At 45.4% G+C, this 15594-nt stretch overlaps 1 protein-coding gene across 1 annotated transcript; it reads left to right on the forward strand.

Annotated features, from left to right (window-relative positions):
- The first annotated feature begins 516 nt into the window (after positions 1-516).
- Positions 517-12732, forward strand: Perp (p53 apoptosis effector related to PMP22). Its single transcript, NM_001106265.2, is given in 3 exon segments — positions 517-834; positions 9252-9392; positions 11322-12732. Coding segments are annotated over 3 exon segments (582 nt in total). The 5' UTR covers positions 517-620; the 3' UTR covers positions 11549-12732.
- Positions 12733-15594: the final 2862 nt, after the last annotated feature.

The following is a 15594-nucleotide window of genomic DNA, read 5'->3' on the forward strand; positions in this document are numbered from 1 at the left end:
GTTGGGACCTGTTGATCACCCAGTCTGAACCATCGGAGCACAAAACATTTGCGTGTCTATGGCAGCAAGAGTCAAGGTCCAAAGGTGGATTCAGGCAGGAAGTGCAGTATCTCCCTGTGGGAGCCAGGGACAGAGGCTCCCAGATTTGAGCCCACAAGTCCTTACATTTTAGAGCCCGTCACTTATTCACAGGCCGTTGGGATGTCCCAGGCACCGTGCTTGGAGCTCAAGTGTAGCCTTAGCAATGCTCCTTTCACTGTGTACACAGGTAATTTAGGGCAGAGCACAGGCTGGAGCAGGAGTAGCCACAGGTGTGTGCGCTGGGCTGGTGGCGATCTGGTGGGACTGCAGGCGGTCGGAGGCACAGGCACGCCCACCCTGGCGGTGAGCCCGGGGCGAGCCTGAGCTCTGCAGCCCGGGTGACCCGGCAGGTTGGGGCGGTGCGCTCTGAGTCACCGGAATCAAGGTGTGGCCGGAGCGCCGCGCCCCCGCCGCCAGCCCGGGGGCCGCGTCTTCGCGGGAGCCGCCTCTTCCTTTAGTGGCGGTGTCGGCGCTCGCAGGACCACTCTCGGCCGCTGCTCCAGCCCCGCGTTCCTCCGCTCCGCGCCGCCACCGACGACATGCTGCGCTGCGGCCTGGCCTGCGAGCGCTGCAGGTGGATCCTGCCCCTGCTGCTGCTCAGTGCCATCGCCTTCGACATCATCGCGCTGTCCGGCCGCGGCTGGCTGCAGTCTAGCAACCACATCCAGACGTCCTCGCTTTGGTGGAGGTGTTTCGACGAGGGCGGTGGCAGCGGCTCCTACGACGATGGCTGCCAGAGCCTCATGGAATACGGTGAGTGGCCGCCGCCTCCGGGAAGCCCTTGGGGGCCTGAGCTGTGGTAGCAGCTCGGGCCTGTCTTAAAGCGGTCATGGGGCCGGTGACCGTTTCAAAGTCTGCTCAGAGTTCAAACTTCAGAAGCAGCAGATTTGGGTGACCCAAATCAGGCCCAAAACTCAAACAGACTAGTCCAACTCATTTAAAAACAAGGGTTCTCAGTTACCAGTGCAAGCTGATGTCAAGCCATTGCAAAGTACGTATGAAAATAATCTGCCAGGGTGGATTCGTCTCATTTCATCTAACTTAACTTTTTTTTTTTTTAAAAAAAAATCTTATGAGAAAGTCCTTTCAGGCCAAGTAGGAGCAGTTATGATTCGATAGATACTTCAGTATCTTGGCTGTAGAGCTGTTTCATGTTCGCTCTTGTTCTGGGGAGTGGCCTTGGTTTGAAGAGTGGTTGTTAGGGAGCTTTATCTGAGTCTGACTTAAAATCGGAGAAGTAAACACTCCATTGAAGTGGAGTTGGCACTTTTAACACATTGCCTCTGCTAGGGAAAAGGCCCGATTTAACAGTCAGTAGTCGTCTTTGAAAAGTAGCATTTTCTTCCTTACGCAAATGAGGTTCGGGGTAGAGACCCATAGTGACCAGCAGTGTGTGAAGAGCAAGGGGGAAATGAACGGTAGAGCCGGTGCAGGCTTTACTGATCAGTTTGGCCCATTTAAAGGAAGCAAGTTACTTTTTTGTTTTTATTTTTTTTCCAGCTTTACCATAACTTGATTCTTTTCCTGAAGCCCAGGGCTTCTGCCAGGTGTGGTTTGGTTTGGGTCCTGGGCCTTGTCTGTGTAGCTTATTCTCCCTGGAGCAACTTTCAGAGAGGGAAGCAGGTAATAAAATGAGAAGCCAGCCGCCAATGTTCTTGCTTTCTTTAAGGCCCGTGCTCTTCCTAAAATACAGACGCAATCGCTTGGCTTACAGAACTTTCTATTGCTTCAAATCGTTTAGGTTCTTACAGGCAATGGGTTGTCTTGGAACAACCTAGCCGTTTCTTAAAATGCATTCAAACTCCGTCTCTTTCAGGGGACGTAAGAGGTGTGCTTGTAAGTTTTTAAAATAGACTTTGATAATTATAGCTCACTCCAAGGCTGATACAGCCCCAAAGAATACTCAGTAGCAGAAGTCAGCTTGCAGAGGCAGGATCAGCATTCTTACTGGGACATGATTTGGCCCGCAGGGCCCTCTTGTGAAACACACACAATGCCATTTCAGTGTTTCTTGCCTTGTAAGGTACGCTCATCTTCTAGGGTGTGCCCGCTGTAACCTCAGGCTGATGCATTACTGTGTGGATGGGAGGGAAAGGGCAAGTTTTTTTTCCAGGTTGTTCCTTTCCCCACTGCAAGCAGACACCCATCTAGGGTGTAGTTTGTTCCAATTCACCATAGAAATCGGCCTTGGAAAACTGAGGTTTTCCCAAATGGATCTTGAAATCTTATTACTTTCATAATGCAGGGCCTGGTTCTCAGCTGATGCCTGATGGGTGTTAAATCAATTTAACACCTCCTATCTCCTTCGAAGAGGTAATTAAGTTCCTATAATGTGGTAGACAGCTCTTGCCCGGCATCCGGATACATATCACCAATGGAAGATGGGTTTTAGTGTCAGGCTGTGGAAGGAAATAAGAGCTGTGGTGCCCTCTTTGACGTCCCCATCCCCTCACCATGATAGACAGGGATGAATTAAAATGCTTCTTGCTCTGCCCACTCTGTGTGGATGGATCACTAGTGTACTACACAATTGCAAGCCAGTGGCGTGTTCTCCACTTTAGGGTGATTGTCTGGGCAGGCAAGAACACTATAGATCTCCAGAAAGCTTTAACAGGGCCTTGCGAAGAACAGTATGCTTGTGTGAGCTCACACTGTATGGAATGATGTGTGCACTCCCACAGTGTGTGAGCATTGTCTTGGGTGGCAAGGAACAGGGTAGATAGGTCTGTTTAAACCATACCAACATATAGAACCGAGCATGTGTGCTTCTCCCTCTAGAACCCTTCTTGATGATACTTGGAAATAATGTTTATTTGAAGTTATTAGCAAAGCAAAACTTTCATTACAAAGCGTTCGATGACTGTGTTCTGCTGAGTGATATTCATAACATTTATTTTGGTAGTGAGTACCGTTCTTGGCAGTGTTGACCATAATACTAAATAATATGCACAGTTGGCTTATATTTTCCAAGAAGAAAATGAGAATCTAGGTTTGCGATCGAAGTGATCGTTCAAGTTTCTCCTATAAGCCAAACTCAGAATTAAACTCTAGTGAGTGTACACACACACTCTTTTTTGCAATGCTGGAACCTTATTTTCCAGTTTAGAGAACATTGTGACAGGGAGTTATTTTAAACTTCAAGAGACTTCAGATCCTGCCTCTGGCAAGCTCTGACTTGTCAGGGTGGAGGATATAGGGATGAGGTATGCACTGGAAGGAGGGGCAGGAGGGGGAGAGGAGGAGGAGGAGGAGGAGGAGAAGGAGAAGAAGAGGAGGAAGAAGAAAAGGAGGAAGAGGAAAAGAAGGAGAAAGGCCTTGAAAAGTCAGTGGCTGAAATTTAAACTCTGAAGCACACCTCAAAGACACACCAAAGACATCCCATGAAACCCTTAGTGTGCACCCAGACACCACTTTACTATAAGTCAGAGGATCGGAGTAGCCTATGAAATGTTTTAAGATCATTAAGTGCCCTGGTTCCTAAAAATGCAGGACATGGGGGAAAATAAGCACTGAGTCAATCATTTACATTAGGCTAAATTCACCAGAAAAGCCCTGATTCTGGGATGATGCTCTCGCAGCTTTGCAGGGAGAAGGGGAGTTTGCTGGTGGGAGGGGATGGGAGGTAAGCTGTTGTTATGAGGAAGTCAGCTTAGTAGATAGATTCCACCTGTCTGCATGTACGTATGTTCACATTCTTAACAGCGAATTTAAAGGCCATCCACTCCTTTGATGTACTTTAAAATGTACATTGGTGTGTAAACTCTAGGCATCAAGCCCATGGTGCAGGCTAGCCCACTGACTCTTTGTGCCAATAGCACCTGGAGAACCTCAGAGTCTTGGGGGACTTCACTAGGTTCTGTCCTAGTAACACAGACTTCTGGACCTGTGGAACTAGAAAGGAATTAAGGTGCTGGAGTTCCAGTTTTCGCCAAAGCCCCACAATTAGTATCCACAATCAAGCAGCTTCCTTTTATGTGAGGCCTTAATGCTGGCCGTGGACAATGCTATTGGATACATGCACCTCTGCTACGTGGACTGAGAAATGTGCTCCCTGCCATCCCTGCTACCCAGCATTCTTCCATCCCATAGGTTTAAAAGATTCGAGGGTCTGTTGGCTGCAATAGGCATAGTTTCTCATTCCTTTCAGGAGTTCTGTGAAAACACGGTGAAGGAGCCACCACCCTGCGGGGCTTCGGGAAAGAGTGTCAAGTGTGTAGGGTCACTCCAGCAGCTGGAACGCCTTGCCCGTGGCTCTCCTACCGTTTCCCTTTTAGGCCAGCCATCCCTAACTTCTACTGGATGACGACCTGGTCCTGTATACAATGCATTTTGTAGGTCTATTCTTAATCGTCCTCCAGAGTTTTGCAACTCCGGTGTTACAAATCAACAACCTGGGAAAGTCACTGGATACCAGTGTCTCAATCCAACCACTCTTAGAATCTTCAACGGAATAAGTTTCCCAGGAACAGGAAGCAGGGCGAGTTTGGGGCATTGTTACCGAAGCTTCCAAATGAATGTCAGACCCCTACCAGTGTCATTGCCTTTATCTTCTTGTTGAATATGCAAAGCAATATTTTTATACGTCACATCCACCCATGTTTACCCACTTATGTGTAAAATCTTTTAGTTTTTAAAATATTCAGATTTTACTTCTGCCTGTGAATGGCATAAAGAACCAGACAGAAACAGTAAACATCGGATCGGAACTCTGCTCCTCTAGGTGGGACCTTTGATAATGCTCATTGAAGAGTGGATGTTCTAGAAAAGGGACCCCACTTTAGTTTGATGATACATTTGTACCCACAGAGTCTTGAGCAATGGAGTGGACCACTCAACTATTTTGGTCCATTTTAGTTCACATGTAAAATCTATGAAGAATAAAGCAAATCCCTAGGAAAACATTAATTTGGGGGCGGGGAGGGAAACTAGTGAGTTTCCAAAAACCCAGATTAGGACTATCGCAGTATTCTCCCTTTTCCTTGGTTTCTTTCACAGCACAAACTTGCACAGAGTAGTCCTTAGAAAACACACTTACGCGTGTACAGAATGCACACGGGAAATAATGGATTGCTCTTTCGATGAGGAAAGGAAAGGAAACGAGGCGTCTCTACCCTGAAACACTTGTCTGTTTCCTTGGAGGCCTGCCTGCTTTTGTTGTCTGGGTCTAGTGAGTTACACCCGCACTACTAGGAATGATGGGAAAGTTGGGTGGTAAGGAAGGACACACTTGGGTTCTAAGCTGATGGAGATGATCTCTACCTGTGAGTTGCTGTAAGCCAGCAAATCACGAAAAGGCAGCAGCTTTAGGATGTGTTTTGAAAATGGATGCTTTTCCTTGGTGTTAGCGACCAAGAAGTAATGTAAAATAGGAATACGTCCCAGAGGCTGGCATACACTCATAGATGTTAAGTTCTCCTGCAACTGAATGAGATTAAGAGCACCTGAAATACAAGTATTTTAGCTTAAAAAAAAAAATAGTATACAGTGAGAATGCGATGCTAAAGCCTGTGTGACCAGCCGTCCTCTTCTCAGACCGTGTCAGTCCTTGAAGCCCCCGTTGAGACCTGGTGAGGCCCAGTCTCTCAATCCCAAAGTAAAATTGCCATTGACCTGAGAAGACATGTTGTCTTGCTTGGAGAGGTCTGTCATGTGTCAGCTGCGATCTTTAAAACCATGCCAAGATTTCTGTCTAAATGATAGCCGGATGGTTTCAGTGTGGGTGTTGCCCTACTGCAAGGAGCAGGTTTTACACGTTCTACAACCGGAGTGGCTTTTCTCAAGAGAAAATGTTGCTTCACTTTTCTGTCTTGATTTTCTTTACACTCAGCATTTTAAGTAAACAAGACATTATTAGCTAATTGATTTAATAGGGAAAGTGCCCCAGATGGTTCATTGTAAGCATAGCTTCACCTGTTGGAAGGAGACGTGTGCAGTAGGTCGCTATTTCTTTCCTGTAATTCTTCGCACATTCCTGAAATTAAGTGTGGGTTATACCCCAGCCAAATGGCAAGAGAAAGAAGTCACATCAGTAACCTGTCCATATTCATCTAATTCCCTTCAAATGAACAGGTAAAGCGAATGCAGTATCATTACACAGAGCTTAGTTAGACTTTCAAGACAGTCTTGTGATTGTGGAAGTTCCGATATTAAAATATGTTCCTTGTCAGGGAATATTTCCATTTTTTTACTAAAAATTGTGTTTGAATTCTCGGTGCTTATGCAGATTTGTTGATTCTTCTGGCTTCACAATGGGAAGTACATTTTGCTATTCTGAATGCGGTGTTTGATTTTTATTAAACCTAATGGCTGGCAGTAGCTGTATAAACTGCAAACAAATAGACTACTTGATCTCAGGTCAAATACTGAAGTCTACAAGCTTATGAGGGTAGCACTGACTCCATTTTATAGCTCTCAGTCATCTAAACTCTTATGCTCAGCCTTCAGTATGCCCATAGAAGGGGCACAAGGGACCAGCAGAGAATGATGCGGGGAGGTGTAAAACAGAATATTACATTTCTGTTCATATACAGAGTCTAGATTTAATCCCCCTGCCTCCACACATTAACATATGCTACATGAAAGCAAGAGAGACTGGAGGGGGGAAGATGAGGAGTGAGGAGGAGACAGAATGCTGACTGTGAATGACTGTGAGCCAAGGTACAAGGCGCATGTACCGTGTATGTGTACATGTGTGTACATGCATGTGTACATGTGTGTACATGTATGTGTACATGTATGTGTACATGTGTGTAGAAGTGTCCCAGTGAGGCCAGTTATCTCTGTAGGAACTAAAGCAAATTTATGCATTGAAGAACCACAAGGCTGCTAACAACTGAATTTCCTGGATCCAGTCTTTTAAGCCCTGGCCCAGGAGGTCTAGAGGAAGACATCAGAATCTGTATTTTCAGAAGTGGGCTATGGACTATGTGTACTTAAGAAGATCTGATCAATTAATTGTCTACCAAAGCATAGTCCTTTCCCATTTAAAAAATTTCCTTACACAAAGGACAAGACAAAGGGGGAGAAAAGAGACATGAATTATGTATTCTGGTTTTGGCATTAGTCATGTGCTTTTAAAACAAAACAAATGTGTTAACCTCGCTCTAAAATCTCTCATTGACCTGACAAGAAGAACAAGACTGGGGGGGGGGTGTAAGAACTGTACCTCTCAAATTGGGTGTAATCGTGGGATGTCACACCCCTCTTGCCCCTCCAATGCTGATGAGTCATTTGTAGGAAAACATGGCATTTGGAGACCTTCTCCTTACTCATCTGTTATGCCCCAGTCAGTCACACACCCTGCAGGGAGCCCTGCAGGACAGGAGGCAGAGGGAGGGAGGAATGAATGGGGAGCTTGCTTAACCCCCACTCATCTGTTGCAGATGGGGATCAGACCTGGGTGACAGGAGTCTTTAGGGAGGACACAGACCCTTGCAAATGTGGGATGGGGTGAAAATCTGAGACTATGGGCAGACGTTATGGGAACAGAAGAGGAACTTTTTGGACAGGAAGGGCTGAGAAGTTTAAAAAGGGGGTGATTTTCACATGGGGGTGCTTATCCTGACAGCTTGCAGCCGGGCGGTTTTAGGCGGAGTTCACAGATAGACTGGTGGGAGGTTAGCAAGGAGCAGAGGCAGAGCCTAATTGAGCTTTGGCTGCCTCTAAACGCCTTGCTTTTCCTGAGTCACTGTTTGATTCTAAGCACTGAGATGACCAGGCATAAAGTGAGTGTGTTGTTAGCTGTGCTGTAGTTTAGTGAGAGGTAGGACCCAGGAAAGAGGTACATAACTCCCCTTTAAAATGAAGAGTAGAGTAAGAACATGCATAGATGGGTTGGGGATCTAGCTCAGTGGTAGAGCGCTTGCCTAGCAAGCACAAGGCCCTGGGTTCGGTCCCCAGCTCTGGAAAAAAAAAAAAAAAAGAACATGCATAGGTGAAGAGGCCAACAGAGTGTGGGATATGTGTACAGTAAAACTGCTGGGCAGTAAAAAGGAATGAAGCTCTAATTTACGTTATAGAATGGTTTGTCTTTAAAAAATGCTTCCTTTGGAGAAAGAAACCAGTCACACCAGGTCAGGAGGGTAATAGTCCAGTCGTGTGGAATATCTAGAATACACTAATTAGGAAGACAGACTAGTGGTTGCCACAACCTGGGATGGGGGTGTGGGGGTGGTGGGGGACAGAATGACTACAGATGGAAAGGGGTTCCTTGGGGAATGATGAAAATATTCTGGAACTGTTAATGGTGATGGCACCATAGCTCTCGGAATATAGCACAGTCAACACAAAACCAACACCCAACTGTGAGATCCTGAACGTGCAATAGGCGTACTTCATGACTTACAAGTTGTATCTTTTTAAACTTCTGATCGGGATTCCAACAGGCTAGAAAGCAAACTAAGTATTTACCATCTATGTATACGCTCGCTTCTAAATGAGAAACGAGGGTGGTGTGAGCCGCAGAAGTTGTTCTGATGAGTTGGTGCACGTCCTGATGCTAATTGCTAGCCCTGTGAAGAGAGTTGGATGTGAAGAGATGGGGAGTCAGGACAGGTTGAAGGATAGGGATTTTTGAATGACTTGTGCTTGTCTGCTGGACCTCCTCACTTGCAGAACAGAAGGACAGAAGTCTAGTACAGCCTGTACAGGTCTTCAAACCTAGAGGTCAATCTGTCTTATCCTAATTCTTTTTAAGATCAAGGCCAATAATGAACTCTGGTGAACTAAATTTCGAATGAAACCAGAGATTAATATAAACTAAATAACAAGCCTTTAAAGAGGAAGCATTTCTGAAAGAGTGTGTAACTTGAATTGTTCAGTATGAAGAATGTTTATCATGGTCGAGTAGATTAAAATCCGAGTGAGTTTTTAAAATGGATCTATTGATGTGGAAACAGAACCAAGAAGCTGGATTTACATTTCAGAGATGTACACATGTGCCATCAGATATAGGGGAGCAAAACACTTCAATAATATGCTCTACATGAATCACCAAGCTTCCCCTTGAAGTGTGGAGTTTCTTAAATATTCCTAGCCCTTTACAAAGTAAAACCCAATCTCTCCCTTCCCCCAAAACTCCTTCCTGGTAGGGAAAAGGCTGTGCTTGATTTGGTTGGCAGTTTTAGACTTGGCTTGTATGTCTTACAAGTGTCTTGGCCTCTGTCCTGCAGCCTGGGGCCGAGCAGCTGCTGCCACTCTCTTCTGTGGATTCATCATCCTGGTCATCTGCTTCATCCTCTCGTTCTTCGCCCTGTGTGGACCCCAGATGCTTGTTTTCCTGAGAGTGATTGGAGGCCTTCTCGCACTGGCTGGTAAGACCAAGTTACATCAGAGCTTCATCCATGCTTTCAGTGGGCATGGGTAGAATGTTCTATTCCATCTCTAGGGACAGCCTTCTGATCTGTCCTTAGAAGCGGGTCACCAAGTGCAAAAGTATCAGAGGAGATAGGAGTTTTAAGAATCTGGTGGCTTTACCTCCATGCCTTAGATGGTCTTCTGTTCTCTCAATCCAAGCGACAAGAGTTGTCTTCTGTATGTTCTCTCTTAAATATCCCCATCCACTCAAACCTACGCCAGAGACTAGCGGTGTGTCTGTCCTGTAAGTACAGTAGCATTCCTGGCCTCCTATGAGTTCCGTGCTGGCTGAAGAGACCTGAATATCCCCAGATGTTGAAGGAGTTTTGTGATCCGGTGATAAGGTAGAGTAGGGGAAGCCAGACTTAGAATCTGCAGCGTAGATCCTATGCCAGGTAGGTGAAATCTGCAGCAGAGAGCTGTGCCAGGGAGGTGACTCAGTCGTCGGTGATGTGAAGACAGATGCAGGTAGATAGCACTCAGAGGACACGTTTATTGATATAAGTCAAGAGCCTGGGATTTAGGAGTGAGGACTATTTGAAGTTTCTGGCAAACACCTGTCAAAGCGACATGGTCCCAGCAACCAGCTACATTCAGAGATGAAACTGAGTCAGTAAAGAGCTCTCCAAAACAGCCCTTTTCCAGAGGACCCAGGTTCAATTCCCAGCACTCACATGTTGGATCACAACCTCCTGTTACTCTGCCTCCAGAGGATCCAAGCCTTCTTATGGTTTCCACAACATGCGTGTGGTGCACTGGTAGTCATGCAGGCAAAACACCTATAAAAATAAAATACACGAGATTACAAAAGGAAAAGTAGCGGAACTTGGTTTTCTAAGGCCAGAGATGGTGTTGATAGGATAAAATCAGGTCTCACCTTACTTTTCAAGTTACCAACCAAGGACCACAGGACAGAACTCCAGACACGAACTCAGAGAGTCTACAATCTGTGTAGCCAGTGTTAGTACTAGGCCAGATGTCTCACAACTCCATGGGTCCCATAAAATCAAGCTTGAGCCAGGAGAATGATAGCAGGTCCATGTTATGAGAGGAAGGAATTGAGGGAAAGAAGGAGTAGAGGGGGAGGGAGAAAGAAAGGAGAGAAAGAGAGGGAGGAAGGGAGAGAGAGAAAGAGAGAGAGAGAAGGAAAGGGGAAGGAGGAAATGGGCAGGAAGGAGAGGAGGGAGTGAAGGAGGAGGAAGATAGGAAACCACTTTAATGTTTACCTGTAGAACTCTAGAAACAAGTTAAGATGGTGGAACCAGGGTGAGGACAAGCAATGGTTAGGCAAGTTAGATACTCATGTCACGCAGAGTGATTTCCCACGTGTTTCCTATGTGGATCCAAGGATCCGCTTCATGCAGCAGCCAGTCATGACTAGCTAGATCCCTCTAGGCCCCTTTTAGAGCGATTATCATTAAAGGGAGAAGCTATGGGAATGGGGAGATGTGCGTTCTGGCTGACTGTGATGAACACCATGACCAAATGCAACCAGAGGAGGGAAGCGTTCATTACACTTTGCAAGCTACAGTCCATCAGAAAGTGAAGCTGTAACAGGAGTTCAAACAGGAACCAGAGGCAGGGACTTAGGCAGAATTGGAGGAACACCGATTACTGGTTTACTCAGTGCCTAGCTTGGTTTCGTATGCAACCCGAGACTCCCTGCCCATGGGTGGCATCATCCACTCCAATCGTTAATCAAGAAAATGCCTCCTAGACATGCTCACAGGCCAATCTGATGGCGTCGTTTCTTTGGTCAAGCTCCTCACGCCTAGAAGAATCTAGTTTGTGTTGTGTTTCCAAACACTAATCCACACACTGTGCATTCGTTCATGTGTTTGTTTATTTGAACTTCATACTCTGAGCTTATTTCTTCTTCCCTCTAGCTGTATTCCAGATCATCTCCCTGGTTATCTATCCCGTGAAGTACACACAAACCTTCAGGCTTCATGATAATCCCGCTGTTAATTACATCTACAACTGGGCCTATGGCTTCGGATGGGCAGCCACGATCATCTTGATTGGTTGCTCTTTCTTCTTCTGCTGCCTCCCCAACTACGAGGATGACCTTCTGGGCAATGCAAAGCCCAGGTACTTCTATACATCTGCCTAATGTGGAGGGAGATCCTGAGAAAAGCCTGCTGCAAGATGCATGTGAGGAGGAAAGTGTTCTCCAAGGAGCAAAGAACCTATGTTTGGGCAGTGTTCATATGAGTGGAAATGCTAGAATAAATGCTAAAGAAAATTCTTCATAAATAGTGTTAAGTTTCATGTCCCTGTGTATGTCTTGCGGAGTTAAAAGAGACTTGTTTCTGTTTGCTCGGTATATGCTGACTTCTCCTTGCACCAATTCTGTATCATTTAAACTTCATTTGTTAAAGAGCATGCCCGGGAAACTTGCTAAGTAAGAAATGCTATGGCTTCTCATTTAATAATCTGATGAAGCTTTTGTTTTTCCAGAGAGAATGGGTTGTTTCTACAGGGAATGGGTTGGCTACAGAGCAGGAAAGCTACTGGCAAATTCCAGTGACCAAATATTCTGAAATTAATGTTTTTCTTAAACACACACACACACACACACACACACACACACACACACACACACACGCCCTTTTTGAGTTTTCAGTTACATAAAGAAGCAGAGTGGTGTCCTACGTGAGCATCGATGTTTTGAACAGTTATTGTTTCGCTCAGCTTTGTGTTGATTTTCTCCGATATGCGGGGAAAGTGAAACATGGCCGTTGTCACTACTGAATGCTAAGGTGAATTTTACTCTTTTGACGTAGATTAGAGGGGTGGGTGTGGGAAGAAGCCATATTAACAAATCTGTACAGTGTTGCGTGTATGTTTAGAACCAGCGTAGACTAGATGGGAGGGTGGACTAGGCCTTATTCCTCCCGACCGATGGATGTGATGAGGTCGGGTAGGAAGGCCTATGAGGGTTACCATTCAGACATCCCGGGAGAAGACATATCAATGCCCCTCTCAGCCTTAACTGAGCTCTACTGACAGACAGCTAGAATAGATTTGAACTGTAACAGAAACCTAAATGTAATTACAAACCTGGTCTTCCTCGGTAAACAGACTTAACATATCTGTATAATACATACAAGGGGGAAATTTGGGAATGAGTTTCTCTGAATACATATTGGAAGGGCTGTTATTATTTTTTCTTACCATTTATACTCACTGAATGGAAACTAGCTTATTTTAAATATCAGAACACTATTTTGTAAGTTGCAGCCAAGACAATTGCAGTTTTCATGACCAGCTTCCCCAATAAACCAGATGTTCAAATCCTGCGTCTGATTCATAGTTTTTGTTTTTTGTTTTTTGTTTTTTGTTTTTTTTTGGTTGCTGTTGTTAATTCTCCATTCTGTACGGGGAATTAAAAGTGTTTTCAATGAGTAGGAGCGTTAGACAAAATGAAGTTTCATTTCCCACTTTTAAGTGTCTTGGTTTTGTTTAATTATTCAATCACTTTAAAAACCTCATCCTACAATTTTAATCTTGCGTATTGTGTAAGAAACTCACTGGCGTAAACCCTGTAAGTAGCTTTTATTGAATAGGATTACATTGCATTATTTGGGTTTGTGTTTAAAATTGATCAGCTTGTTGAACCCAGACGGAGATAACTCAGAATGCTTGTAAAGTCAGTCCCCACCTGCCCAAATTTGCTTTGCCATTTCTGTGCATCTTAAGTTTGAGTTAACCCTTCCCCCGTCTCAATTATATCTTTTGAAAAGATGTGTCAATGAACTCTCAAAGTCTAACGTGTACTTCCTCCTCAACGAGCAATTGTCTGTCAAGCTGTGCCAACAGGCGACTGACTGAGATTTTTATTGCTGGCAGACTTAGATACCCAGGATTCATTTGTGCAGTTTAGTTGAAGGTTCGTCTCCTGGCACCAGCCTTTCTTGTGATGGGTTCCACCCAGGGAGTGGAGGTGATAGTCTTTACTTTGTTTACCCCTGACTACCTTCTCATTCGAGTTGCCCCCCATCATTGGTTGAAAGTTAGTTCTCCCGAAGTGCCTGTGAAGTGTGAGGCAGGACAGCGGACTGCCAGGCAGAAGGATGGAGACGTTCCTCCTCCCTGCTCCTTTTGGTAGTTGGCAATGAGAGTGAATCTTACGCCTTCTATCTTATGCCTTTTGATATATGAGGAAAATATTCCACCACAAATTTAAGGTGGTCTAGAGATAATTTACACTATTTACTTGCAAATCCAACCTTTCTGCGACTGCTTGGGAATTTGAAGTGGTAATAATCCGTGCTAACGTTCCCATTTGCCAGTAACCGTGTAGCTATTTCAAGAACATAATGGATACAGAAATTAAGAAACTCAAGTCTGCTGTGCCAAGAGTGACAGATTACCCCTTCTGTAGCACAGAGACACTTTGTCTTTGAGTCTTGACCTGATCGATTTCCTTCCTTCCTCCCATCCACACTACACTGTATTTTAGTGATAAATGTTTTAGGGGAAATACAAGTTAGAGGGGGCAGTGAGGTGATCAGACAGCGGCCTTTCACCCGAAACACTAGAGAAAAAGATACAGTGAGTATCTTCACTTTCTCAATGTTCCATTTCTTGCATCCCTACTTAAGTACATGGGTCCCCCAGGCCTCAGAGGTTTAGACTTCCCACGACAGATCTTCCATAATAAACACAGGGAAAAGTTTCAAGAACTCTGGACTGGTCTGACTGAAAACCTGGCTAGAGACCAACAGTGCTTTGCCTGAGGTTTCCCATGGCAAAGCTGAGGTCGTGTTTAGTTGCCTAATGGTATTGAGTCTCCACCCTTTAAATAATCGGGGTTGTGTTCTCAAGCAATTAACTCATGCATGTTTTCTGAGTGGCTGGATGTGGGAAGTGACACTTGCTGTTGAATGTAACGAGGAGCTGACACGTCGAGGACCTTTGCCTCCCACACGAGGGGCTGTGTGTGGCTATTACTTCTAGCTCCAGAACCATATGCGACAAGAAGAGTTGTCATTGAATCCCACAGAACAGAATCACAGTGACTCAGTCAGACTGGGCCTCCTCTTCACGTCGAGAGCCCGCCTGGTTTTCCTAAGCTCTCCTGGAAGGCCTATGTGAGACTGTCCTCAGCTCTGGCTCTCGTTGGCTGTGCAGGCCTGGGTGGGTCAGTTCTCATGGTGTCAGTATCCTCGTCTGTAGGAGGAAGGAATTCTTTTTGTCCTACAATTCTCCTGCTCACAGGCTTTGTGCAGTTACGATTTAGTTCATCTACTCAACCATTCTAGGGAAAGGGAGAAAGGCTAAAGGGAGCCATATTTTCTGGATGTTTCGTTTTAGATGCTTTTCAAGGGTAGACAGAATAGTTAGAATCACATTTACTAAGGTGACAAAATTTTCTATTTGTTGGATAAAGAAATGAAAGGTCATTTATTAAGATGAAAGTTTGTGACTATGAGCTCCAGCAGGAGAATAAATAACCCTAAAGCTGGGGGTGGGGTGGGTGGTTATTTGTACTCTGGAAAACTTCGGTTGGGTGCCGGGAGTTAAATAATTCAGTGCATTTCTTCCAGAAGAATAGGGGAATGATGGAAGGAGCTGAAAGGGAGGGCAGCCCCATAGGAAGAACAGCAGTGTGTTAACTAAGTCGACCCCCAGAGAGATGTCACAGTCTAAGCCACCAACCAGGAGCATACACCATTCTGAGGCCCTGGGCACATCCATAGCAGAGGGCTGATTGGTCTGACCTCAGTGGGAGAAGATGTGCCTAATCCTTGAGAGACTTGAGGCCCCAGGAAATGGCGATACCTGGTGGGTGGGGAGCGGGTTGTAATAGTAAACAGGTAGCGTGTGCTTGGGCAATGTTTAGTAGGTCAGGACACAGAATTAGCATGGCGGGCGTGCATACAAACCTTACTCTTCTCCTCCCCAGGCTTAATGCTGCAAAGAGTCTGCCTTGCTCTTGCTCATGTGTTTGGGGACACGGAATAAAGAATGAAGATGGCGGGGATCAAAAGTATAGAGGACTAGGTCTGGGTGGTAGCTGGTTCTTCCAGAAATGATGTGGATGAGCAAGGCAGCTAATGGCAGTGAAGGATGTGTGTATAAATAAATGGTGGATCCACGACCTAGACCTGCATGCCCCACTACTGCATAGAGAAAGCTCGCTTGCTTTAGGAT

Source organism: Rattus norvegicus, chromosome 1 (genome assembly GCF_021556685.1).
Source record: "Rattus norvegicus strain SHRSP/BbbUtx chromosome 1, alternate assembly SHRSP_T2T, whole genome shotgun sequence".
Lineage (NCBI taxonomy): Eukaryota > Metazoa > Chordata > Mammalia > Rodentia > Muridae > Rattus > Rattus norvegicus.